The sequence below is a fragment of the Gossypium raimondii genome, chromosome 10, assembly GCF_025698545.1.
Source record: "Gossypium raimondii isolate GPD5lz chromosome 10, ASM2569854v1, whole genome shotgun sequence".
Lineage (NCBI taxonomy): Eukaryota > Viridiplantae > Streptophyta > Magnoliopsida > Malvales > Malvaceae > Gossypium > Gossypium raimondii.
In genome coordinates this window covers 48452-73674 of record NC_068574.1, presented here as the reverse complement: position 1 = coordinate 73674, position 25223 = coordinate 48452, and the positions used below count along the sequence as shown (strand labels likewise).

At 35.9% G+C, this 25223-nt stretch overlaps 1 protein-coding gene across 6 annotated transcripts; it reads left to right on the top strand.

Moving 5' to 3' along the window:
• Positions 1-66: 66 nt before the first annotated feature.
• LOC105776523 (nudix hydrolase 3) lies at positions 67-23443 on the top strand. Of its 6 annotated transcripts, none has more exons than XM_052622168.1 (21): positions 68-366; positions 938-1117; positions 1620-1697; positions 2366-2462; positions 3519-3652; positions 3775-3850; positions 4318-4362; positions 14330-14436; positions 14507-14678; positions 14821-15062; positions 15164-15245; positions 15555-15620; positions 18063-18140; positions 18220-18315; positions 18984-19090; positions 19191-19359; positions 20049-20132; positions 21548-21642; positions 21725-21815; positions 21897-22043; positions 23066-23443. In XM_052622168.1, exons 1-21 carry the CDS (start codon positions 284-286, stop codon positions 23117-23119), a joined length of 2283 nt encoding a protein of 760 aa, XP_052478128.1. In that variant the 5' UTR covers positions 68-283; the 3' UTR covers positions 23120-23443. The 6 variants fall into 6 exon arrangements, with proteins under 6 accessions (XP_052478129.1, XP_052478128.1, XP_012454668.1 ...); XM_012599214.2 differs by having other exon boundaries at positions 4318-4404; XM_052622167.1 differs by having other exon boundaries at positions 69-366; positions 3769-3850.
• Positions 23444-25223: the final 1780 nt, after the last annotated feature.

Here is a 25223-nt window from a genome sequence, read left to right as displayed (position 1 = left end):
TTGACAAAATACATAAGATAGCACTCAACAAAATTAAAATTTTTTAAAAAGGCCAATGGTCGGCTAATGATAAGGAATCATTGTGCAGAACGGGTAGTTTACTTAAATAAATATTGACTTGATGATTTTCATAAATAATTAATTTTTTTTGGTGGAAAAAAGCCCTACTTTTGTTGTTAAAGAAAAGAAAGAAAGACAGACTCTGCAGCCATTAGACTAAATAAAGAAGCACGCAATATCAAATTCGTCAACGAAGACAAAGTCTGATTCATCGAAAGAATCAATGGCAGAGCCTTACATTGAACAAGTAGAGTATCTCGACGTTCTCACTAAAACCGGTAAAAAAACAGGCGTTTCCAAGCCCAGGCACGTCTCTTCATTCTTGTCCATTTCTGGATTATCTGTTTTTGATCTTTCAACATAAAGGATTACTTTACAACCGGCTCTTTTATTTATTTTCTATACTGTCTGTTGCTTACTCTTAGCAGAAATCATGTTTTTGCAGTTATCAAATTGGAAAATTATAGGACAATTTAATTTAAGCTATACTTGTTATTTGCAGCTTCTGTAAATTGGGTTTGATAGAACCTTTGAGATTAGTTAAGCTGGTTCCTTGAAAATGGTAGTAATAGCTTCATTTGTTGATTTGGTTTGTAATTTCTTTCAATGAACCCCTAATTTTTTTGGTACTCAATCTGGATTATAGAACTGAAAGTTTTCAAGTGTGTGTGTGAGTTGGGGGGGAGGCTGCTTATGGTCCTTGAAATTGGAACTGGGAATGGAAAACTTGCAAGCTAGAGCTAGGGAGGCATACATTTGATATAAAATATTTCATTTTGAGTATTATTGTGTGTTAGAGGTTGCTTATGATTTCTGTACTGGCGTTTCTCTATAATGGTAGTTTCTTGATATGTAACTCATTGTGATCTCTTTGCAGGGGAGATGTCCATCGAGATGGGGATTACCATAAAGCAGTCCATGTCTGGATTTTTGCTGAGAGTACACAAGAATTACTTCTCCAAAAACGTGCAGACTGCAAGGACTCGTGGCCAGGGTTGTGGGATATCTCCAGTGCTGGCCATATATCTGCTGGTGACTCATCGCTAATAACAGCACAGTAAGTGAATCCAATTTCACAAGTCTTCAGTTCTACTTCTTTCATAGGGCATTTGAAAAACTGTTCGGTCTTTAATCTTTCTATGTGTGCCGTGCACAGATATTCTCCCCATGTTCTTGTTTATCATTGCTACTTTCTGTTGTTTTATATACTTGCTAGATTTGGTTAATACATTTCTTTTAAATATCTAATTGATAGTTTCCTAACTGATGGTAAACCTAGTGGTTTCTAGATGGCCAAGAAACCTTTTTGTTCGGAAGGAGTGAAGATATCTGAGTTTTTTTTTCTATCTTTATTTAAATATCTTATTGTCCCTTCCTTTGTAGTAACTTTCGACACAAGAAATTCTTTGGAGATCAGCATCCATTAATTTTCTTTTTACCTTGTTGGCCCATTTTTTCCATCGTCTATTACTTGGTGAACATATTATTGTTAGAAATTTATCCCTTTTGGTTGATCTAGTGTTAAAACACAATGCTTGCTAAATATCTTATTTGTTCAGGAGGGAGCTTCAAGAAGAACTAGGGGTGATCCTCCCAAAGGATGCATTTGAGTTGATATTCGTTTTTCTTGAAGAGTGGTTAGTTGATAAAATCTTCTTTTTGTTTTGGTGTAATTTACTCTCTTCTTGGAATGTAATTGGTGCAGCTGATCAGATGACTATGATGCTTTTTTGGTGATTTTGGCAACATTTTCTCTGGTTTTGTTGCTTTGCTAGAACCATTGGTGCATTAATTTCTGATGCTAATGCCGTCTTACTAAATTCAAGTCTGTTTTGTGTTCATCAGGGTTCAATATTTTCAATAAACAATTAGCATTTGGCATAAATTTACTCTGAAAAATGGTGTTATATTTTTCATTGTAAGTTCATAGTTGTATTGACTTCCTTTTTCTTAGAGAAGAGTGTTTTGATTTATTGTTTTTCTGAGGTATGCTGCATCAATCTTATGCAATGATAAGACCATCTAGACATTAAGATTTCACCTAGGTCTGCATCACTTTCAATTTATCATTATTACTATTATTATTCCATGTTTAGTTTCTTGGAATTTTTGTTTAATTGATGAATCTCAATATTGTTGAGATGCTTAAGTGGTTTTGTGATGCTTTTAGATCCATTTTGACTTAACATATGCTGTGAATTTTTGTTTAATTGATGAATCTTAATATTGTTGAGATGCTTAAGTGGTTTTGTGATGCTTTTAGTTCCATTTTGACTTAACATATGCTGTTTACATTTGATTGCAGTGTCACAAACAATGGAAAGTTCATCAATAATGAATACAGCGATGTATACCTAGTAACAACTCTAGAGCCAATTCCTCGAGAAGCCTTTACACTTCAGGTAAGGAAGTTAATAATTATTCTCAGTTGAAAATTTTAACCCATTCAATGTTATTTGATTATATATAATATGCAAAATTCTGTATTTGTTTTCCATCTCAAAGTACTTTCGTTGTCCAAAAATTGTTGAGATGAACAATAGTCAATAACAGTCGGAATTATCATTCAAAATTTCATGGATTTTGTTTTCTAATGGTTTTCTGGTGGAGTATGGATTAATTTTCTTGATATTCCAAACCTGTCTACAGTAGTGACAAAGTTGACTACAGTGAAACATCTGGTGTAGGTATGCTTTATCATCTCAAGTTTAAACATTGCTTGTACTGAATGAATAAGTGGAATTCAACTCTAGATCTTAAGCCCTTCCACTCTTGGTTGTATTTCAGTCTGTTTTCATGTTGTAAGCTTTTTACTCTTATTTGATTGGAAGTTCCCTTTCTGATCTAAAGCGAGCACTGAAAGAAAAATGCCATTGTCAGTGATGAATTTATGGAAACAAGTTGAACAACTCTGTCTCTTTCTCTCTCTAAAATTTTCCAAAAAATATTGGACTGCCAAAGCGTAAGTGCAATTTAACTTTTGGTGCCTCTTTTAAGGTTTTTTTTTTTTGACAGAGAAACATCTTGCACAAAGACAAATGAGAAGCCTAAAAGTCTATAATGTTTGATCACATTTATTTGTTAGAAAATCCATTTTTTATGGTTTGTTTTAGAACCTAATAGGCTTGCATGGATTTGCTGCAGAATCCCTATTCTGAAGTATATCAATATAGCTCTCTGGTCTTCATTCTATGGATGAGATTCATCCTTCTAAACTTCCATCTTTACCATGAGTATCCTCCTTTTAAGTTGGTTTTAGTCTCAGAATTTAAGGCTGTTGATGGTGCCTGGTGCTTAATGAATAGTTCATTATACATTTTCTTTACAATTATATATGAAAGTCATGCTTTGAAAATGTGAATGGTGAATGGTAAACAGGGAATACTGATAAGTGATTTGTCCCGCTACAAAACTACCTGAAAATGTGAATGTTTTTTATTAGCTTTTTTTTATGATAGGATACCGAAGTCTCTGATGTAAAATACATTTCTTTTGGGGAATATAGAAGTCACCTAGCTGAAGCAGATCCTAAATATGTTCCTTATGATGTAAATAAACAATATGGTCTTCTCTTTGATATAATTACAAAAAGGTAAGCTGAGTAACTACGACCATGTTGTTGAACAAAATAATTGTCAAATTCATCTAAATGTTATATTCATGTTGACATTTCATGTTGTGATTAACATTTCAAATACTTGCTTAAAGGTACAGAGAGAACAATGAAGCACGCAGTCTAGTACTACAAAAGCAACTTCGTCGATATGCTCCTGTTTCTCTCACTGCAGAGGTTGTCAACTTTCTGCAATTTTAATACCAGCTACCCTGCTTTTATTGGTTGTTATATTTCCAATCCATCTCAATATTTTTATCCTCAAGCTTTATGTAGTCAGTTTGCATGTAGACATTGTGTGATATGAGCAGAATGCGTTGTGTTGTATCCTATGGACACTTTTGGTTTCACGTTCATTAATTTGTTAGTTTACAGGTGGATGGTCTTTCTATCACTTTTAAGTTTATAAAAGGTCCATTGCTTTCTTTTCTGCTTTAAAAGTAATCCTGTGAAAAGCTGAATACATATTGAAGCTTATAATTATACAGGAGTAAGTTATCTGCATGCTACAGCCACCCTTGTGGCCAATTTCCATTATTTCATTCAAATATTGTGTTTGTAATTTTTCCCTCTCCTAAATATAACAGTCAGACCTTCTCGATGTACGTGTTGAATTATTTACTAAATCTATTCCCTCATTGCAGTTGACAGGGCTTGGTGATGCTGACAAGGAGGCTCTGATATTACTGGTTAGGGCTGCAATGATTATGGATGAAATCTTTTATCTGCAGGTCGTATTTATGCATATAAGTAGACAAAAAATCTCACACACAAGTACACAGATTTGCTCAAACATCTGCTCTGGTCTTGTAGCATGTCTATATAAGTCAGTAGTAAGAATAGCACAGTTGGTTTCTTTTTGCATGAACCAAAGGAAAATTTTGTGCTATTGAATAGATGATCTAGTGCAAAATATTCACGAACAACACTCCAAATGCAATAGAACTTCTGCTTATTATATATATATATGTTGAAAGCTGTTAAAGATTAGTTAATTTTTTACTGGTGCACTAGTTAGCAAACAGGAGATGGGTTCATAATAACAATGCTTTGCTAGTGTTGCATTATAATATAGGTAGTTTTGATTAGTTCACTCATAACACTTATGCAGTAGTCTTTGAGATATATAATTCACTTGTTGCTTCTTCTGGGAAAAGTTGTTTTCAGTTCAATGAGTCAAGTGATGCTATAGGAGCATTCAATATGTCAGTCAATATTACAGGAAAGTAGTAGAGACATTGATATGATATAAGGAACACGAAGGTATAAGTCTATCATACCCCAGAAAGTAATTGCAAAGGATAACAACTTATATTTCCAGATTGGTATAGTAGAATCTTTCTTTCACTAATGGCACTACCTTGAATAAATTTTAGATAAAAAGGCATCATCTAGTTACTAGCAGAAATATTTTGATACACGTATTTAGGATGCAATTCAAAATATATGTGTTCATTTTCACTATAGGATTTTGAGCTGGTTGCAAAATGCAAACTAAACTGGTTGCAAAATGCAAACTAAGGGTGTGCAAAATAAACCATTGATACTGAAAAGTTTCAATGATCTGATGTTTTCAATGTGTTTGATTACTTATTTCAGAAACCACTTAAATGGAATTCCAGTGGAGAGAAGTGTTGAAAATATGAAGAAATTTACTGAATGAATTAAATCATTCTCATAAAGGAAAATTTTATCATTTAATTACATGAACCATTCTGTCCTTTTTAGCTTTTTACTTTTACTTTTAGTTTTCTTTATGTAAAATACTCAATAACATATCCAAAAAATCTAATCAATATTTAATTTGCAGCAAAAAACCAAGCAACCTTTACAACAAAAATTCAATACTTAATTTTTCCGAACTAAAAATTCTGTACTTAGCACCTAACACAATTTACTAATGTAACCTTGTTTCTATGTGACCAAAATAGTGAAAGAATAATTAACGAGGCACAAGGAGAAAGAGAGAATGGTACTCTATATATCATTCATCATCAAACAATACATATATATACAAGTATGAGTTTACTTTATAAGGAAAGTAAATAAAATCAAATCTCTAATATCTTGCCATAATCCACTATAATCAACTATATTATTCTATGTACATATCTTAACACTTCCCCTCAAGCTAGAGCATAGATGTTAATCATGCCTAGCTTGTTACAAATATAATCAATTCGAGGTCCACTAAGAGATTTCGAAAAGATATCTCCTAATTGATCTCCTGTTTTGACATAATCTGTTGATATGAGCTTTTGTTGGATCTTCTCATGAATGAAGTGACAGTCGACATCAATATGCTTGGTTCGCTCATGAAATACTGGAATGGAGGATATATGAAGAGCAACTTGATTTTCACACCACAATTTTGCTGGTGACGACTTTTTAAATCCTAGTTCTTCTAGTAACTATTGTAACCACATAATTTCTCACACAGATTGTGTCAAGAAATTAGATAGTTGATCCTCTATCCATCTTTGATCCTCCCCAATTTGCATTAGTGAAGCATTCAATGCCTATGTGACCACAATTCTAATATAGAAGCTCACAGCCTAGAGCTCCCTTTAGGTAAAATAAGATTTGCTCTAGTGTCACCCAATGTCTAACTGTTGGTGAAGATATGAATTGTCTCACAACACTCACAAAATATGCGATATCAGAATGAGTCACTAAGAGATAATTCAGTTTCCCAACTAGTCTCTTATACCTCTCAAGATCCTCAAACGAATCATTATCTTCCTTCATAAGTTGCAAATTGGAATCCATCAGTTTGCTACATGGCTTACATCCCGACTTTCTAGTTTCTTCAAGTAAGTCAAGGGTATATTTCCTCTGAGACAAGAGAATACCCTTCTTACTCCTAGTAACTTCAATGCCAAGAAAATATTTCAATTGTCCCAAATCCTTCGTTTGAAACTAAGTATGAAGGTATGATTTCAAAGCAAGAATATTTGTATCATCACTTCCAGTAATAACAAAATCATCAACATAAACTACTAAGAGAATCATGCCTACCTCTAAGTGGATCACCTCACAGAATCGTCCAAACCATGCTCATAGGCTCTATTTCAAATCATATAGAGATTTCTGAAGACGACACAACTTCGCACTCTCCCCCTGAGCAACAAAACCAAATGGGTCCTTCATATAGACCTCCTCCTGTAGATCACTATGCAGAAAGACATTTTTTTTATATCAAGTTGATGCAAGGATCACCCATATGTTGCCGCTATAGAAATGAACAAACGAACATAAGCCATCTTAGCCACTGGAGAAAAAGTATCTGAGCAACCATTAAGATTAACTTGGATTGTAAACACATTTACATTCAATAGCCTTCTTTTCAGTCGGCAAACTAACCAATTCCCAAGTACCATTACCATCTAAAGCAATCATCTCTATCATTGCATCCCATCAGCTAGGATGAGATAAGGCCTCCCTTACAGTTTTAGGAATAGAAATAGTTTAATGAAAGAATGAAAAAGCTAGTCATAGGGGGTAATTGATCATAAGAGACAAAAGAGGAGATAGGATAAGTACACTGTCGTTTACCTTTACATAGGACAATGGGAAGGTCGATACTAAAATCAGATTGACTAGGGGTCAAATTTATCGTCTTGAATAAACATGACTGATTGGTGGTCGAGTTGTTACATATTCTAGCATACCTATTTTAGAGGAGTTGACAAGACAATTCACGGTATATAATAACAAATCATCATTTTCGAAGGAAGTATTCAGAAATGGAGGACACAGGAAAAAACGGTGTATGCTCAAAAAAGGTAACATTAATAGACACAAGATGTCTCTTAAGATCCGAAGAGTACCATTTATAACTCATTTTAAGTCTACAATAACTAAGAAACACACACTTGACTTTGGGTCCAATTTTATGACTTTTGGATGAACATCATGAACAAAGCAAGTGCTACCAAATATTTTAGGCTCAATGAGGAACAAAAGTTTTGAAGGAAAGAGGGTATGGTAAGGAATGTTATCGTTAACAATTAATAAGAAATGTGGCTATTAAAATGGCATCATCTCAAAAACATTTAGGTACACTCATTTGTAAAAGAAGGGCTTGGGCTCTTGCCATAAACCACTTAGTTTAGAAAAATACTGAGAAATTGACATCTCACCTAGCTTAGCGTTGTGAACTTTATTGGGAATTTCAAAAATCTGAGCATCATTCCCAACTTGTGAGTAGTTAATAGCAACTGCATGCCATATTTTTCTGTAGAGTTAAGTAGCAGGTATGTTCTGGAAATCTGGGGTTGCATAGAGTTGATAAGCCAAGCGTTGCGAGACGTAATTTCGGATAGGAAAATGAAGAAGAAAGACTTGTAGAAGTAAGAGTTGAGAGAAATTAAGAGATAAGAAATTTTCTGTGTATTTTTTGCATACCCGTTTTGCATGCAATGCATGCATTATAAAGAAAACAAACAAACCACATGACGTGGAGTATTCAGTTATAACAAAAATGCAAAACGCCCCGTATGACTTAAAACCCAAAACTCTCCGTTTTACTTAAAATTCCCACTTGTTTCTTGCTCACTTTATCAGCTCATAACAATACTCCCCTCCCACACGACAACCTTGTCCTCAAGGCTGAAAGTGAGGAAATTTGGTTTGAATTGCAGCCAAGGACTCCCATGTCACATCCTCTGGAAAGGAGTTAGCCCATTCGACCAGCACTTCGGTTACTGCTTGACTCTCTTTCTTGACCATCCTTCTGTCGACAATACGAACAGGCTCTTTTGGTAAGGCACCATGAACATCTACCACAGGCAGCTGGTTTTGTGTTGGAGCAGAACCCACATGTTTCTTCAGTTGCGAGACATGGAATGTAGGATGGATACGTGAGTGTTGTGGAAGTTGCAAAGTGTATGCTACTGCCCCTACTTTCTGGATCACTGGAAAAGGGCCAAAATACTTTGGAGATAACTTTTGGTTGGAGACCTTCCGAATCGATTGCTGCCTGTAGGGTTGCAGCCTCAAATAAACCAAGTCACCCTCCTAAAAACTTCTCTCCGAGCGATGTTTATCTGTCAATTGCTTCATACGGGCCTGAGCTCTCTTAAGACAGAACATAAGCAACTTCCTAGCAGCCTCCCGACTTTGCAGACTTCGGTCCACAACTGCCACAGGAGAGGCGCCCGCCAAATAAGGCATGTGGGTGGGCGGGGGCTGACCATATAGGGCCTCATATGGTGTAAGCTGGATAGAAGAGTGATGAGAGGAATTATACCACCATTCTGCTAAGGGTAGCCATTGAGACCAGTTTGCAGGCGTCTCTCCCGTCATACAACGCAAATAATTTTCAAGACATCGGTTTAAAACCTCGGTCTGGCCATCCGTCTGAGGGTGGTAAGCCGTCGAGAGTAGGAGCTTAGTACCTGACTTCTGAAAAAGCTCCTGCCAAAAATTACTAACAAATATTCGATCCCTATCCGATATGATAGAATCGAACATACCATGAAGTTTGTAAACCTGATTAAGATACTCCAAAGCCACATCCTTAGCCGTATATGGGTGTGTCAATGCCAAGAAATGGCCATACTTAGTGAGATGGTCCACCACGACAAGAATGGAATTCCTCTTATTTGAATTTGGTAGCCCTTCAATAAAGTCCATGCTGATCACCGACCAAGCTCTATCGGGTATGGGTAAGGGTTGAAGAAGGCCAGGAGAAGCCACTGACTTACTTTTGCATCGTTGACATGTGATGCACTCCCGAATCCATCTTTTGACATCCGAAGTAAGGCCCTTCTAGTATAGCTGACTCGACAGTCGTTTCCTTGTAACGGTCACCCCTGAATGGCCCTCTATTGCACTAGCATGAAAGTGAAGGAATAACTCCTGTCGTAGTTGTTGAACTCGCCCCACCACTATCTTCCCTTTCCTGAACAAGAACCTCTCATCCCATGAATATTTTTGGTCCGAATTTTGATGCTGCTGAGTGTGTCTAATAATCTTTTGTAGTCGATCATCTTGAGTGTAAGACTGTTGTACCTGTACCAAGAGATCGGAAATAACTGAACTCGTAGTAAGTTGGTAATACTGACCCTGTGCAAGCTGCGGTTGACGAGAGACAGCATCCGCAACTTTGTTGTTGATTCCTTTCCTGTATGTAACTTCGAAGTCGTAGCCGAGCATCTTCGCTACCCAACGTTGCTGGAAAGGAGTAACGGCGACCTGATCAAACAAAAACCGCAGACTCTGGTGGTCTGTTCGGATTTTAAAATGGCGACCCACCAAGTAAGCATGCCATTTGCGCACTGCTAATAAGACTGCCAACATTTCTTTTTCATATATTGATAGTGCTTGATGGCGCACCCCAAGAGCCTTGCTAAAGAAAGCTATAGGTCTCCCTTGTTGCTGCAAAACCGCACCGACACCAAACCCACTGGCATCCGTATCTACAGTAAATTCCAACTGAAAATTTGGAAGTACCAATACGGGAGTTGAACTCATAGCTTGCTTGAGAGCTTGGAAGGCTTCAGTTGCCTGATCATTCCATCCCCAACAATCTTTCTTTAATAAACAAGTCAATTGTCGAGCAATTAATCCATAATTCCTTATAAAGCGTCTGTAGTATCCCGTAAGTCCAAGGAAGCTATGGAGCTCTTTTACCGAACTAGGGATAGGCCAGGACGTTATACAATCAACTTTAGCAGTGTCCATAGAAATGGTCCCCTTATACAACACATGTCCCAAGTATTGCACTTGGAGGGAACCAAAACAGCACTTTGACCGATTAGCATACAAACGTTGTTCCCTTTAAATAAGGACTATCCACAGATGCTGCATATGCTCAGACCACGATGTAGAGTAGACAAGTATGTCATAAAAAAAACTAACACAGACTTCCGCAATAGTGGCTTAAAAATGGAATTCATGAGAGCTTGAAAACTGGAAGGAGCATTGGTGAGGCCAAATGACATCACAAGAAATTCATAATGTCTTTCGTGTGTTCGAAACGCGGTTTTATGCACATCCGGTTCCCACATGCAAATCTGGTGATAGCCGGACCTTAAGTCCAGTTTAGAAAATACTCTGGCTTCTCCTAATTCATCCAATAACTCTTCAATTACAGGGATGGGGAATTTATCCTTAACTGTATACTGGTTGAGTTGCCTGTAGTCCACACACAACCGCCAACTACCATCCTTCTTCTTGACCATAACAATGGGAGAGGCGAATGAACTGGTGCTGTCACGAATGATCCCAGCTTGGAGCATTTCCTGGATAAGTTTCTCGTTTCCGTCTTCTGGCAAGCTGGATATCTATAGGGCCTCATTTTAATTACTGTGCCTTCATCAACCAGAGGAATTTTATGGTCCTGTTACCTACTTGGAGGCAACCCTTTCGGCATTTGAAAAATGTCATCAAACTCCATCAGCAGCTTTTGGAGTTGACTTCCCTGAGTCGTGTCCTCCAAGGTGCCAAGCGTCACTTGTGCAGGTGAGCTCAATACAGCAGTATATGGCCCCAACGATTTCCCCATAACAGCAAAACACCTCGGATTGGATTCTTTACTTCCTGTTGCTAACGAACCAGGAACTATACCTTGAAGAACGCAAGACTTCCCCCCTACATTAAACTGCATAGTCAAAGAACTGAAATTCCAAACAATGTCGCCCAATGCCAATAGCCATTCAACCCCTAGTACCATATCGCAGCCTTTCAGGGATAAAACCATGAAGTCCGTTTGGAAATAGTGGTTCTACACCTCCCATTTAACACCTTGGCATAAACCCCTAGTGAACAAACAACTTCCATTGGCCACCGAAACCTTCAATTGTTCATGGCACACCACTGATAATGATACTCTATTGACCAACTTACTGTCAATAAAGTTATGTGTACTTCCCGAATCCACTAAGATAATAGCCTGAGCTGATCCCACTTGAGCTACCACCCTCATGGTATTATGCCCTTGTAAGCCAGTAAGGGCATGTAATGAAATCGTGGGAGATTTAGGACCCCCATCCTCATTCCTCATTTCCTCCAAGTTGTCAGAGCATTCCTGGAATTCATCAGCTTCACTCTCGGCAGAGGGTTCCAATAAGAATTGATACAATTGCGATTTCACACATTTGTGTCCTGCATGGTACTTAGCCCTACCCCAAAAACATAGTCCCTTCTGTTTTCTTTCCGCCATTAATGCAGGGGATATAGTTTTGGATCCCGAGTTATTTGTCGATCCCCTAGTGACCGACTGCGAATTTGCAAATTTCATGGGAGGAGAAGAGTACCTTACAGTCGGTGAAGAACTGGTTACCGTTCTTGGTGAGCCAACTCCCAGCGTCGGAGGTCCCTTTCCTGTAGCAGAGATGAGTACCTCGATCTTCCTCGCTAGCTGGTAAATGTAGTTGATTAAGCAGTCCTACGAATAAATCCTGAAATTGCTCGACGGTACCTTGTTGTTTCAGGTTGACCAGCTCCCTCATCGGGTCCCCAAATGATCCACAACCGAACCGATCTCGAAGGCTCTTAATGTACGCCGGCCATGACAACATTTGTAGTCCCCCATTCCTCTACGAGTAGAAATGATGCCATTCCAGTGCTCTGCCTTCTAAGTTTAGCATCACCAATCGAACCTTACTCCCTTCAGGTATGACTTCAGCTTCAAAATATTGTTCCAATTTAGTCCACCAACCCCGAAAATCATTCCCATCGAACTTAGGACACTCCAATCGGCTGATTTTAGTTGAGTCTCCCACCACAAAAGAGGAATCCTTCACATGTACACTACCACCATCTGGAACAAAGGGTTCCGACTGTCCTGGAGGAAAATCGGTGGTTTTGGGTAAAACCCCAGGAGGAGCTCCCAGTACCCCTTTCCCTTTGTCAGCTGCAGCATGTAACCCAGCTGGTGGGGGCTCGAAATACTGACCCAACAGCGACTATAGATCACCTCGAATCTCTGTTTTGAACTCCTGAAAACGGGAGTCCATCTTGGCCTCCAATTGAGCAAATTCCTCTTGGATTTTGGAAATTCCCTGCTGTAAGGTGCTCACCTCTTTCTGCAATCTTGTTGAAACTCCATCACTGGCCATTAAAAGGGATCGTGGAAGCTCTGATACCTTTGTTGCGAGACGTAATTTCGGATAGGAAAATGAAGAAGAAAGACTTGTAGAAGTAAGAGTTGAGAGAAATTAAGAGATAAGAAATTTTCTGTGTATTTTTTGCATACCCGTTTTGCATGCAATGCATGCATTATAAAGAAAACAAACAAACCACATGACGTGGAGTATTCAGTTATAACAAAAATGCAAAACGCCCCGTATGACTTAAAACCCAAAACTCTCCGTTTTACTTAAAATTCCCACTTGTTTCTTGCTCACTTTATCAGCTCATAACACCAAGACATAACAAGAGAGTTATCAGAGTCCCACTAATCATAAGTGGAATCATTTACAACGGGTTTTTTCGAATCACTAGTAATATACCTCTAGCTTTGATAAACAATAAGCACGATCATGACCATGCGAGATAATTGTGCCCGTCAAGTTTTACAGGATTGATTTGTAACGAGAGATTATTATTCGAAACAACAACAAAACCAACAGTGGTTGTCGGAGAATCAAATTCCACGGAGGTGAGTTGCATGTGCCGGCGCATGGGCAAGGACGCTGAAGGTATGGGTGGCGTGTGAGGGCCACAAGCAGGGAGTTTGGTTACTGGATTTTTGGGTTTCCCCGGGGATTGGACTACAACTCTATTGAAGGGGGTGGTGAGAAAAAAAAATTGGCCGGAAAAGAACCCAAATTGAGCCAAATAGCAGCAAGAAAGCACCCTTAAAACAGAACAAAAAAAACAGTGATTGAAACAATGAGAAACCTAAAAAGAAAATAAAAAAAAAGACCTACAAATCCTCCTCCGATCAAGCAACCGACCACTGGGCTAGGGTTGGACAAAGGAGTCAACATCAAGGGTGGAAGCGGGTGGTGAGATGACCACGCGCGTCGAAAAGGAGGGTCGCAAATCTTTAGGCCGTGCGTGAGCCTCGCGTGCTGCTCCGGTTGCAACTGTCAAGATGGTGGTGCTCCTGCCTGTGCTGACAGTGTACCCGAAAAAACTTGAAAAGTTAACTCACGAAATGCTCAAATGGTTTGTGTTCAAAACAACGAAACACGAGCTCCCTAAATCGAGCCAAGAGGCTCTGATATCATGAACAAAATACTGAAAGAATAATTAAGGAGACACAAGGAGAAAGAGAGAATGAAATTATATCTATCATTCATCATCAAACAATACACATATACAAGTATGAGTCTACTCTATAAGAAAGTATATAAAATAAAATAAAATCAAATTCCTAATATCTTGCTATAATCCCTAATAATCAGCAATATTATTCTATTTACATATCTTAACGCCATGAAATATTGTTTCCCAGTCTAGATATTGCAAAAATTCTGGTTTTGTGAAATGCTTTTTCTAGTTTTACATAATTTTTATTGTTTTAAGGCACCTAAAACGTTTGTTGCTTGGAAGGAAAAGTATTGATATGGTGCAAAATTTTGCAATCTAAGTGGTAAAAGCATTCTTAATTTTAATTGCAATCTTAATGTAAATGCTTAATTGTGATGACATGGCATCAGATTCTCATATTTTCCTTTGTTCTTTTTCACCTTAAATAATCAGGTTTGGCACAGCAACCCAGTTTTAAGAGAATGGTTAAAAGAGCATGCCAATGTGTCTCAATTGGACAACCTGAAATGGATGTATTATGTAATTAATAAGAGTCCATGGTAATTCCTTCTGCTTTGTTCTTTGGCGGGAATGTCTTTTTGTCATTAATAATTCATTCTTTATCAACAGGTCCTGCCTTGATGAAAACGAGGCATTTTTAACAACTGCAGATTCAGCAGTAAAGCTTCTTCCTGAAGCCACAAAGCCTATTACTGGGTGGAAAGGTGTACAATACAGAGCAGCATTTCCAATGCTAAAACCTTCTGGTGCCAACTTCTACCCTCCTGACATGGACAAAATGGTAACACAGGAATTTCTTCATGTGCTGCAAAGAATGGTTTTTCATTATACATGTGGCTATACTATAAAATTTCCAGTTTAGCCATCTTTTAGCATTACTTTAAAAACGGGATAGAGAGTGACGAGTTTCATTTTTGTTCTAGGAATTTAAATTATGGACTACAGGTCTAAGCTTGGACAAGCAAAAGGATGCAACGAGTTTTTTCACTGTCATTAAAAGGCACAGTCAAGTAAATTGGGACAATCATATCTTTGATAGCACACATCTTTCAGAAGGGTCTACTCATGATCTTTATAGCATTCCTTACTCCCAAGAGTATCATCCTTTCCTGACAAGAGTTTCGGATCTGTTGCATAAAGCTGGGGACCTTGTCAGCTCTCCTAGGTATGAGTGTGACAGTTTTTTCTTCTGATGTCTTGTTTATTATTCCTACTCTGAAATCTTATACCATCAACTAATATCTCTTGAGTCGTTCAACTTTATAGTTTGAAGAGGTTGCTCCATAGCAAGGCTGATGCCTTCCTTTCAAACGACTACTATGACTCTGATATAGCCTGGATGGAATTGGTTAGTTGTTGCTAAATTTTGATTCTTTTTCTTTCCCCTTCTCATGCACTTTCTCATTTTTATATATGAATAAATTGTAAGAACACATTTATTATGGTATAATTTAAAAGGATATTCATGATAATAAATCTGCAACTTTTTTTTTTCCTCTTCTTTAAATTCAACCATTTCTTTTTCTGTTTTGATTTTAAAAATATTAGTAACATCTTGTTTTGATGTCAATATGCTTAATTTGGTATTCAATTCAATTCCTATTCTAATGAACTCACTGGGTCTTCGCTCTCTCCCTGTTTGAATTTCCTGCTTTAGGATTCTAAGTTGGATGTCACCATTGGTCCATATGAAACTTATGAAGATTCATTGTTTGGGTACAAGGTAATATATTCACATATCAAATGCATGTTAGACGATAATGAACTTGATCTAAGTAAGAATGCCTCGTGAATATTTAGAATATTTACAATGTATCACTTTCTTTTGTAGAGGTAGCATGAAAACATGCTTTTCTTAAACTTGAAATGTCTAATTTAGACTTTGGGTAACAAATATTATAGCCTTGGTAACATTGTGCTGCTTGAAAGGTTCAAAATTGTGTAAAAGCAAATGAATTATGCTAAAAATGTAAAATTTTAGTAATACCTTCCATTCTTGCAAATTACTCAATTGCTATTTGCTTAAGTTTGGATCAGAAGAAACCTATTTCAGTATGTTTTCTTTCTAAATGATACAGATGATTGATACAATACTATGATGCATTTATGCCAACATAATGTATGAGGTCTGATTAGGTACTCGTATCTCTTTAGTTTCTATGTGGTAGCTTTGTTTCTTGTTGAGTTTTTACTTGTTGAGACACCTTTTAATACCTTACTGAAGAATGTACCATGTTGTGTTTTGAAAAGGTTACTCTTTTCTTTTTATCTTTTTCTCTTTAAATTAAACTAAATTCTGAGTACTGGGATTCAATTGAGATTTCTGCAAGTCAATTTAGCTAGCCCTTTTGTTTTCTTAAAAATGTTCTCACTTGCTAGCAAAAGTTACTTTTCCTTCCACAAAATTTAATGGAAAACTGGCTTGCAGTTGATTTAGAGAACCAAAAAAAAAAAAAAAGAAAAAGAAAAAAGAAAAGAAACAAGAAAGTGAAGTAAATCTGACTTGTAGATAATTTTGTCTCCATAGCATAGTGTAATCCTTCCTAAAGTAAAGGTCATTATTTATTTGATAGAGACCAACTCCGTAGTCCAAGCCTGCCGTTTGTTCTTAAAATAAATTCAAAATAAATAAATTGACCATTATTGAAATACATACAAATTAAATACTAAGCAGCATGATCTGCATTTCCATTAAGAATTATGGGTTTCGATTCCTTAAAATTTGTATAGAAAAACAAATTCTTGTTGACAGTGACCAGCTTTTAACATTGCCTAATATGATGAGTAAAGCATGATTGAAGAGGTCAATGTTTCCTATTGTAGCCTGAATTCATGATGTTATTTATCTATTAGCATTTTTGTTAGTAGGTTTGCTAGCATATCTGTTTGCTTTGAAAGTTTTACCAAAGGTCAAAAACTATCTACTGTAGTTTGGTAGTAAAATGAAGAGTGGGGAATCTGATTGCAAACCAGTGGAAAATGTAAAAGCTTAAAGTATGGAGTTTCACCTTTTCTTTATTGAATTATAAGACGGTAAAATAATACAAATGACCATGCAAGAGCCTCTACTCCTTTAATAGAGGGTCGCCTACTGGGAACTAGAACCAAAGATGCCCACTTCTACACGCGGCCCAATTCACCCCCTTTATGACTAAAGCTTAGAGTGTTTAAACTTTAAATTTTAGATTAATCTATTTTATTTCAATATGACAAATGGGTAGTTTCTCGGTGCTAGTATCAAATTGCTACTTTATAGAACTATTTTATTTGAACTAAAAATTGTACAACCTAATGCAGAGGGAATTTTTGCTTGGTTCCTACTTGAAAAACAAGAGAAAAAACAGAATCAAACAACAATTACAAACACTAATGTATCACTTATTAAAGAAAGCAGCATTTCTTGGGTTGTCCATTTTAACACTGCACCCTGAGGTTGGATGACCGCTATTTTTATTGATTCTGCTAATTATTTCAGCCAAAAACCTGATAAGTGTAACGGCAGAGAAGCTTTAATCATGGATCTCCCAGGAACCTCCCATATATATCTTGCTATTTTTAAACTTTTCTATTCGTTCCAACTAACAATACTACCTGAATACTGCATTAGTCAGTGTAATCTTCCAAACTGCTCTTGAATAATGACTGTCAAAGAAAATAAAAATGAGAGATTCTGTCAATCATGATGCATAATCCACAAAGGACCTTGGAACCCGTCTGCACTAAGAGGTCTTTATGTTGACGCTTTCCCCTGATTGAAAACCCAAGGACAACTTTCTTGTAGTCCTGTGCTTGTCCTCCACAAACTTGTACCATTCCACTTATATGCAAAATTGCAAATGTCTACTATGCACTTGTGCTGTTTTTTGTTTGACTTATTTTATTATATGCTTTGTTGCTTTCTCTTTTGCGTTTTTAATTTTATTCCCTTCAATTGTCCTTCCTTTTTCTGTCCTTTATTTAGATTTATTTATTTGACTCACTCTAGCAACTAATGATTGATTTAGTGTCTGATTGCTTTCACGTGCTCTTGCACGCATCCATGCTTATGTCCATGTTCTCGTAATAAAGGATGAAATCAGTTTGTAACCTGTTGTAATTTTATTGTTGCAATATATGAATCTCCTTGGATGTTAGTATAGCTAATTAGATGCACGAATTTGCATAGGCTACGTTCGAAGCATTTATTGGAGTTCGGGATGAAAAAGCAACTGCTCAACTTAAATTGTTTAGTGATAACTTGCAGGTAATTCATTCATATCCAATGTTCTCAGACATTTCTTCTGGTCGCTTGCTTGATTCTAACAAAATATTTAATATTTTAGGTTTTGGAACAAAACCTTCCTATGGACGATACTTATAAATCGAAAGATATCATTGCTGCTCCAATTCGTGTTGTCCAGCTTCTTTTTAATGCAGGGGTAAGTTTTGGGGTTCATTGAGAAAAGTCTTTCATGATAGTCAGATTGGTTTGTCGGCAGTGATGCATATGTTCACACAGATGCTTGCAAATGTTTGTATGCTTGCATTTTGTAACTAAACTTTTAAGGACTGCAAAATGTATGAATACTTTCTTCAGTGTGTTCATGGTTTAGATGCTAATTCTTCCCCATCCCCTTTAATCTTGAATTTTCCTTTTGTATATTTACTCAATGTACATGATAAATGCTTAGATGCAAATACAATAAGAGATTGAATGAAATATCAAATGTGGTTAGACATACTCGTGTGTGTGTTCTGGGTGGGCTCGTTAACTAGTTTACTGACTCAAAAGTGGATTCTAGGAATGGGGATGGAAAGAATGAAACTCAACAATCTACTCTTGCTCCCTGAATTCACTTTTTTGAACTAAGAAGAAAAGGAATTGTGGCTGTTGCCTGCTAGTGTTATCAAGTAATTATGGCTGCAGAGTTGCTATAGTATTTAAATTATTTTTTCATTCCATAGATTGGAATGTATGGTATGGAAAACCACATGTTTGTATTTTTTGTTCTTAATTAGTTTCAAATTTTTCTAGAGCTTCCATTCTTATGTATGTAATAATTTATCTTGGATAGATATGCGTTTAACATATTTGTATTTATATCAGGATGTGAAGGGCCCTCAGACTATTGCTTTCAATCTACCAAATGATGAGCGTATAGTTAAAGATCGAGGAACAGCAATGGTTATACTTAAGAATGTTTCTGAAGCAAAGTGCGAAATTTTCTTCAATCATTGTTGAAGTTGCTCCAATTTACCAATATTATATTTACCATAATTCTAAATCATTGTTTGATATTTCCATCCTAATAAGGTTCAAACAGATTCTTAATCCCATAGCTGATGCATGTATTGCAAAGGAACAACACGAACTTGTAGATTTTGAGTCTTTCTTCACTCACACAATCTGCCATGAGTGCTGCCATGGGATTGGGCCTCATACCATAACCCTTCCTGATGGCCGAAAGTCTACTGTTAGATTGGTAGTTATAATGTTTCCTTTTTATTTCTGTTTTATTTAGCTGTTTTTAGAATGTGTTTGTCTAGCATCTTCATTACAGCATAAATAGAGAGAGAGAGGAGAAGAAAAAATCTAGTATTTAATCATGTCTGTCCAATTATAATTAAATATCAACTGTCCAGCTCACTCATGCTGGTTTATCCATTTATTCTACATGCCACTGTGATGAAAATGGTTAGAAAAGAAACTAAGCTTTGTTTATGACTGAAGTTCTGTTTTTCTAAACATGAATAATGTCTATTTACCTTGGGCATCTTCATGTAATATTTTTGAGCGAGAAACAGTTGCTTAAATAGAACAGAAGGTAGAGGTTTGTGTGATTTCAGACAAAGGGGTAAAAGAAAGATAAAGGAAGTAATATAATCACAACATACAGGCATTGAATATTTATGATGGAAGAGCACCACCGATAGATTTTAGGTACATTCTTATGATATGGATTTCCTTATTTCTTCAAGTTGGGATTATGTTTACAAGTGTTTTAATTATCCATACTCTCTGATTTCTATCTCCTATCTGCATTAATCTGTATATTGACATTGTTCTTTGAAGTTGTATGGTGTTTCCTGGAGTTACTATTTTCCTTAAAAGAAGTGCTTTATTCTAATTATTTGTGGTGTCCCATGGTTTCTCTTTTACTGTTTCTTGCAGGAGCTTCAAGATTTACACTCGGCTTTGGAAGAAGCAAAAGCGGACATAGTGGGTCTTTGGGCACTGAACTTTCTAATAAAAAAGGTTGGTAAAAAGCCAAGTTTTATTATTTTCCTTTATATGATATAATTACTTGTGACTATCAAGATTAGATGACCCATACATGTTAGCTGATGCAGTTCGCAATTATTTATTTATTTTTTTCAAATGCTTTATCTTTGGGATAGCAACTTTAGTTCCTTTTCTGCATTTTACTAGTATTTCTCAAAGTTCTGCTGCTACTTTTAAGAATAGACGGCTTACAACTTCCAACCACAACCACAACCAAAAATGACTTCAAGAAAATATTGTACCTAGATTCTAACCCCATTCTGGAAAGAGTGTTTTAAGTCAACTCAAGGTGAGATGCTAAGCTTGAGAGTAGAGGCCATAGATTGTGGAATTTAGAAATTTGTGCAGTCATTTAAGGAATGTTTTGAGGTTTCTCGGAAGTCAGCCAAAAAGTTCTTTCGTATTGAAATAGTTGCTTTGAGTAAGACTGGCTTGACATTTTTTTTGAGTGCGACAATTCATTGGAATATGAAAATTTGTATCCCATGTCAGCCCAAAAATACTTTTCGAAAGTAAGGTTTTTGGTTCAATTTCTTTACGCCTGCATAAGGATTTAATTGCTGCAATGTATCAAATCCAAGTATCCAATTGGATAACTGCTTTCCTGCCCCTTCCAAAAATTGACATGCAAAGTTGAAAGAATGTTTACACATCGCTCTGAGAGTTAATTATGGATTTTTTTTCATTATTTTGTTTATTGGTACTTAAGATTGCCTGGATTGAACCTGGTTCACTAGGATTAAGAGACTAAGTGTTCATCACTCTACCAACTGACGATAAAGTAGTTGGCTGGCTATTCATTTTTAATTTTTCAGCCACTGCGACATTTTTTAACTTCAACATCCCATCAGCATGTATCTAGTTTGTGTAAGAACAAACTTAATATTATGTCTGATGGCTGTTGAGTATAGTTTCCTTTCTCTGAAACTCTTTAATTATTTCCTTGAAATGCATGGCTTTCAAGTAATACCTCTAATGAGAAAATCTTGAAGAGTGCTAGAGTTTGGATAGAAAGGAGTTTGTTCAGATCGCTGGTGTTCAAATGTAATACCTTGCTAGTCCCACCACTGACTAATCCTTTGCATGCAGTTTTTAGTAATATAGTGCTATTTTTTATCTATTTGGAACGGTTGTTCTCAATCAAGCTTTAGTCTCAAATGCCCAGTAAGGGACATTTGGAATCAACTTCTACCTTGAACCTTGTATTATCATAAAGGAACCTGGAAGAGATCACGGTTTAAGTAATCTATATTGTATGTTGAATTAGTTAAAAAGTTGTGCATTAGTTGCCTGTTTATGTCAACACTTTTTGCATTTTTGACAAATGATATTATAAAGAACTATGAAAAACTAAGGCTCTTTCTGTTTGTTTTGACATCTTCGAGCAGCATTTACTTCCGACTAGTCTGGAAAAGTCCATGTATGTTTCATTCCTTGCAGGATGCTTTCGCTCAGTTCGGTTTGGCTTAGAGGAAGCTCATGGGTAAGCGAACCATTAACTGTTCACTGGCAAAATATTTTTAATTATTGTTACTGACTATTCTTGATTTACTGAATAATTTCAGAAAAGGTCAAGCATTACAATTTAACTGGTTATTGGAAAAGGAAGCCTTTGTTTTCCATCCCAATGAGACATTTTCTGTCAACTTTGACAAGGTACAGCACCTTCAGATTTTCTCATACATAAATATTTTTAGTTAAAACACTTCCGCCTAAAATAGTGCTTTCTTTTGGAAGGTTGAGGAAGCTGTTGAAAGTTTGAGTAGGACTATACTTACCATACAAGCTAAGGGTGACAAAGAAGGTGCTAGTTTGCTTCTGCAGAAATACTGCACAATGACAAAGCCATTGAAAGTTGCATTGCAAAAGTTGGAATCCATTCATGTAAGTCCTCCTGCAACATTCAAGTATACTTTTATTGATAAAATACTTGCACTTGGTTTGCCTACTAATTTATTTCAAAATTTAATATATATCATATTTTTGGGATAAAAGGGGATAGATTCTATGTTACTCGGATTTGAGTGTCAATGTTAGATAGATGTGCCCAACATGGGTATGATCAATTTTGTTCAAGATTTTTATGTATTTGAAGGGTCATTGAGGATCATATTCTTGTACCTATGTTTGGATGTGCTCAGACACGAGTGTCGTACTTGAATACTTCAAGATATAGGATAGATTTGCTCTAAGATGCACACGTGCTTGACAGAAATTGCTACTGAGCTTACTTCCTAGTGGCATAAAGTCATAAACCCAAGTGTATAAGAGATGGAAAATGAAAAGAACATGAAGGATAGACCTCGAGATATACCAATCTGGCAGCAACCTGTGTTAAAAATAAAGAATATTTATGTATAAAACAATAATACTTACAATGATCTGCTTTCTTCCTCAATTGTCACACTAGATTTATAAATAGGAAGCAGCATGACTAGAGAATCTACATGCCGACATCATACCCTGAAGAGGGCTTAGCTTTTGAATGTAAACCAAAATATGTAATTGGCATAGCAATGCATTCAACTCTTTATTTTCCTTCAAGTACCCTTGTCTGATACATATTTAGGACATGGATGTATAGAGGTATGTGCTAGTCACCTCCGAGTCCGAGCAAAATAGCTTTATGCTTATAATGTCTCATATATTAAAATTTGCCTTAGGTGCCAGTATATCTGTAGGTTCATATATGCAATTGAAATAAAATAAAGTAAAATAACTCATTTGCCGAACAAGTATGAAACTTTGAAGGTTGATGATGTCATGATATGGTTTGTTTTTTCGGTAGAAATATAATTATCTTGCCAATGTATCCTCTGATAAACAATTATGGTAAAAAGATTGGATCAAAGTGCCTATTTTGAGCATTTTTGTTCATATTCTGTTTGCTTCCATCTATTTCTCAGGTGCCTGTTGATATAGCTCCCATATTTCCAGTAGCCAAAACTTTGTTGGAATGAAGGTTGCTATTATATGGTTTGGACAAATAGCCATGCTGCTTATGATTAAATTTACAAACACAAAATAATGCTTTTTAGCAATAGCAACTTTGATACTACATGCAATCGAAGTCTTAGTATTGGGCAAATCATCCCTTCCATGCAAGCATAGTTTCGTATCATTTGTTTTGCTTGTGTTGCTGTAAGTTTGATGAAGTTGCTAAATTCACGTTATGTGATTGAATGAGCGGGTTGGATGTTCTCGTTTTTTATAACATATGAATTCGAAGATTGTACTAAATAACATTGTTTGTTGGTTAAATATTAGAATCTATTATGTCAAAATATGCATTAGAAAATAAAATTTTAAATAAAAAATGTATGATAGATTTAGATTCTATGTCGAGAATAGAAATTATATTTCTTAAATTATAAAACAAAAAAAATTACATAGCTATTTATACTAAAAGAATAAGGAAATATAATAAGTACATTGAAACTAAAAATCCCTAATTTTAAGTTGATCAAATCCCTAAAAGTCAGCAATAGGATTGGTAAGTTGTCAGCATTCCCCCTCAAGTTGGTGTATAGATATCACACATGCCCAATTTGCAAGGCTACTGAGGTCTAGAATTGCGAACGCGTGTATCATGGTTAGACAATCGATACGGGTTGGTTTGCAGGTTGTATCGAAATCAACTACGAGAAAAAGAATTGGTGGTTGGGATGTTCTTGATCGCTATAACCAACTTATGGTGTGGAAGAGAAAACTCATTTTTAAGGATCAATTTACAACTAGAATTCACTGAGTTTAAGCCTAAGACTTTATATTACTGCTTACTAAATTCAATTTCATTTTCTTATTTTATTTTATTTTTGATGTATATAATTGTTTATTATTGCAATTTCACTTTATTTACTTTCCAAATATTTTCAACTACCCTTATTTATTTTTTTAGCAAGTTCGTCACGAGTCGTGGGCACAATTATTGCCGCGACAATAATTCTAGTTACAAGTAAATGCGAAATTAGTTAACAATCATCGTGAATTTGACCATACTATTCTATATTTCTATTTAGTGTTATGTTGTCATAGCAATTTATATTTGATGGTTTCGACGCCTGTCAAACTCACTCTATCGTGTGGTTTGCTTCATCACTAATAAATGAGAAATTGTCAAGTTGAATCATTCTAGTGTTGTATTTTCAATTATAGAAATTCAAAATCAAATTCACACAATCTTGAATAGAAAATGGAGAATTTATAACCTTAATTTTTCTTAGCCAACATGGCCTGGCAAAAGCATGATGTAAGGGTAAGAACCCCATTACTAAATAATACCCTCTTAATATGTATTTGTATTTGTAACGGTTTGAAGTATATACGATATTTATTCTCAATCTTTATTATGTGAATGTCAGAATTTTTATTATTTATGTTAGAATTATAATTTTATTTAAACATGCTAAATTAAATGTACATGTTCATAAATAAATTCATTTAATTTAAGCAAACGAACACGCAACCAGATATTTTATGGGCTGGTGGAACCCTATGTGACGAACAGGGAAGCTGGATTTGAGGCTATTGCAGAAACGTTGGGAGTTCTTCGGTGATAGAAGCTGAATTATGGGCTATATGGGAGCATGGGTATCGAAAGGTGATCGTAGAAACGGACAGTTTGAATGCTCTGAATAAAATTGCAGGCACACTGAGGATTAGGTTCGATTCAGCATTGGTTTGCAGAAATAAATCGATGCTGCAGCAACCATGGGAGGTCAAGCTAATACATGCAGTTCGAGAGGAAAATGAGGCTACCAATCATACGGCTAGTGTGGGGAATGGAGGTCAATATGGATTAAATTTCTGTGATACTGCCTTGGATAGCATTCGGGTAATTATTTGTAAGGATGTAGGTGCTTTTATAGATGCTGAACATCCATGTTAAATAAGTCTTGTTACTGAAGCTTTTTTTCAAAAAAAAAAACATGAAATTTTTAACAAATACAAATAAATTAATAAACATAAATAAAAATATAATCCTTCAAGCTCATTTCATTCATATTCATACTAACAAATAATATTAAAATTATATGGTTTCATAAATATAATATTTTACTAATT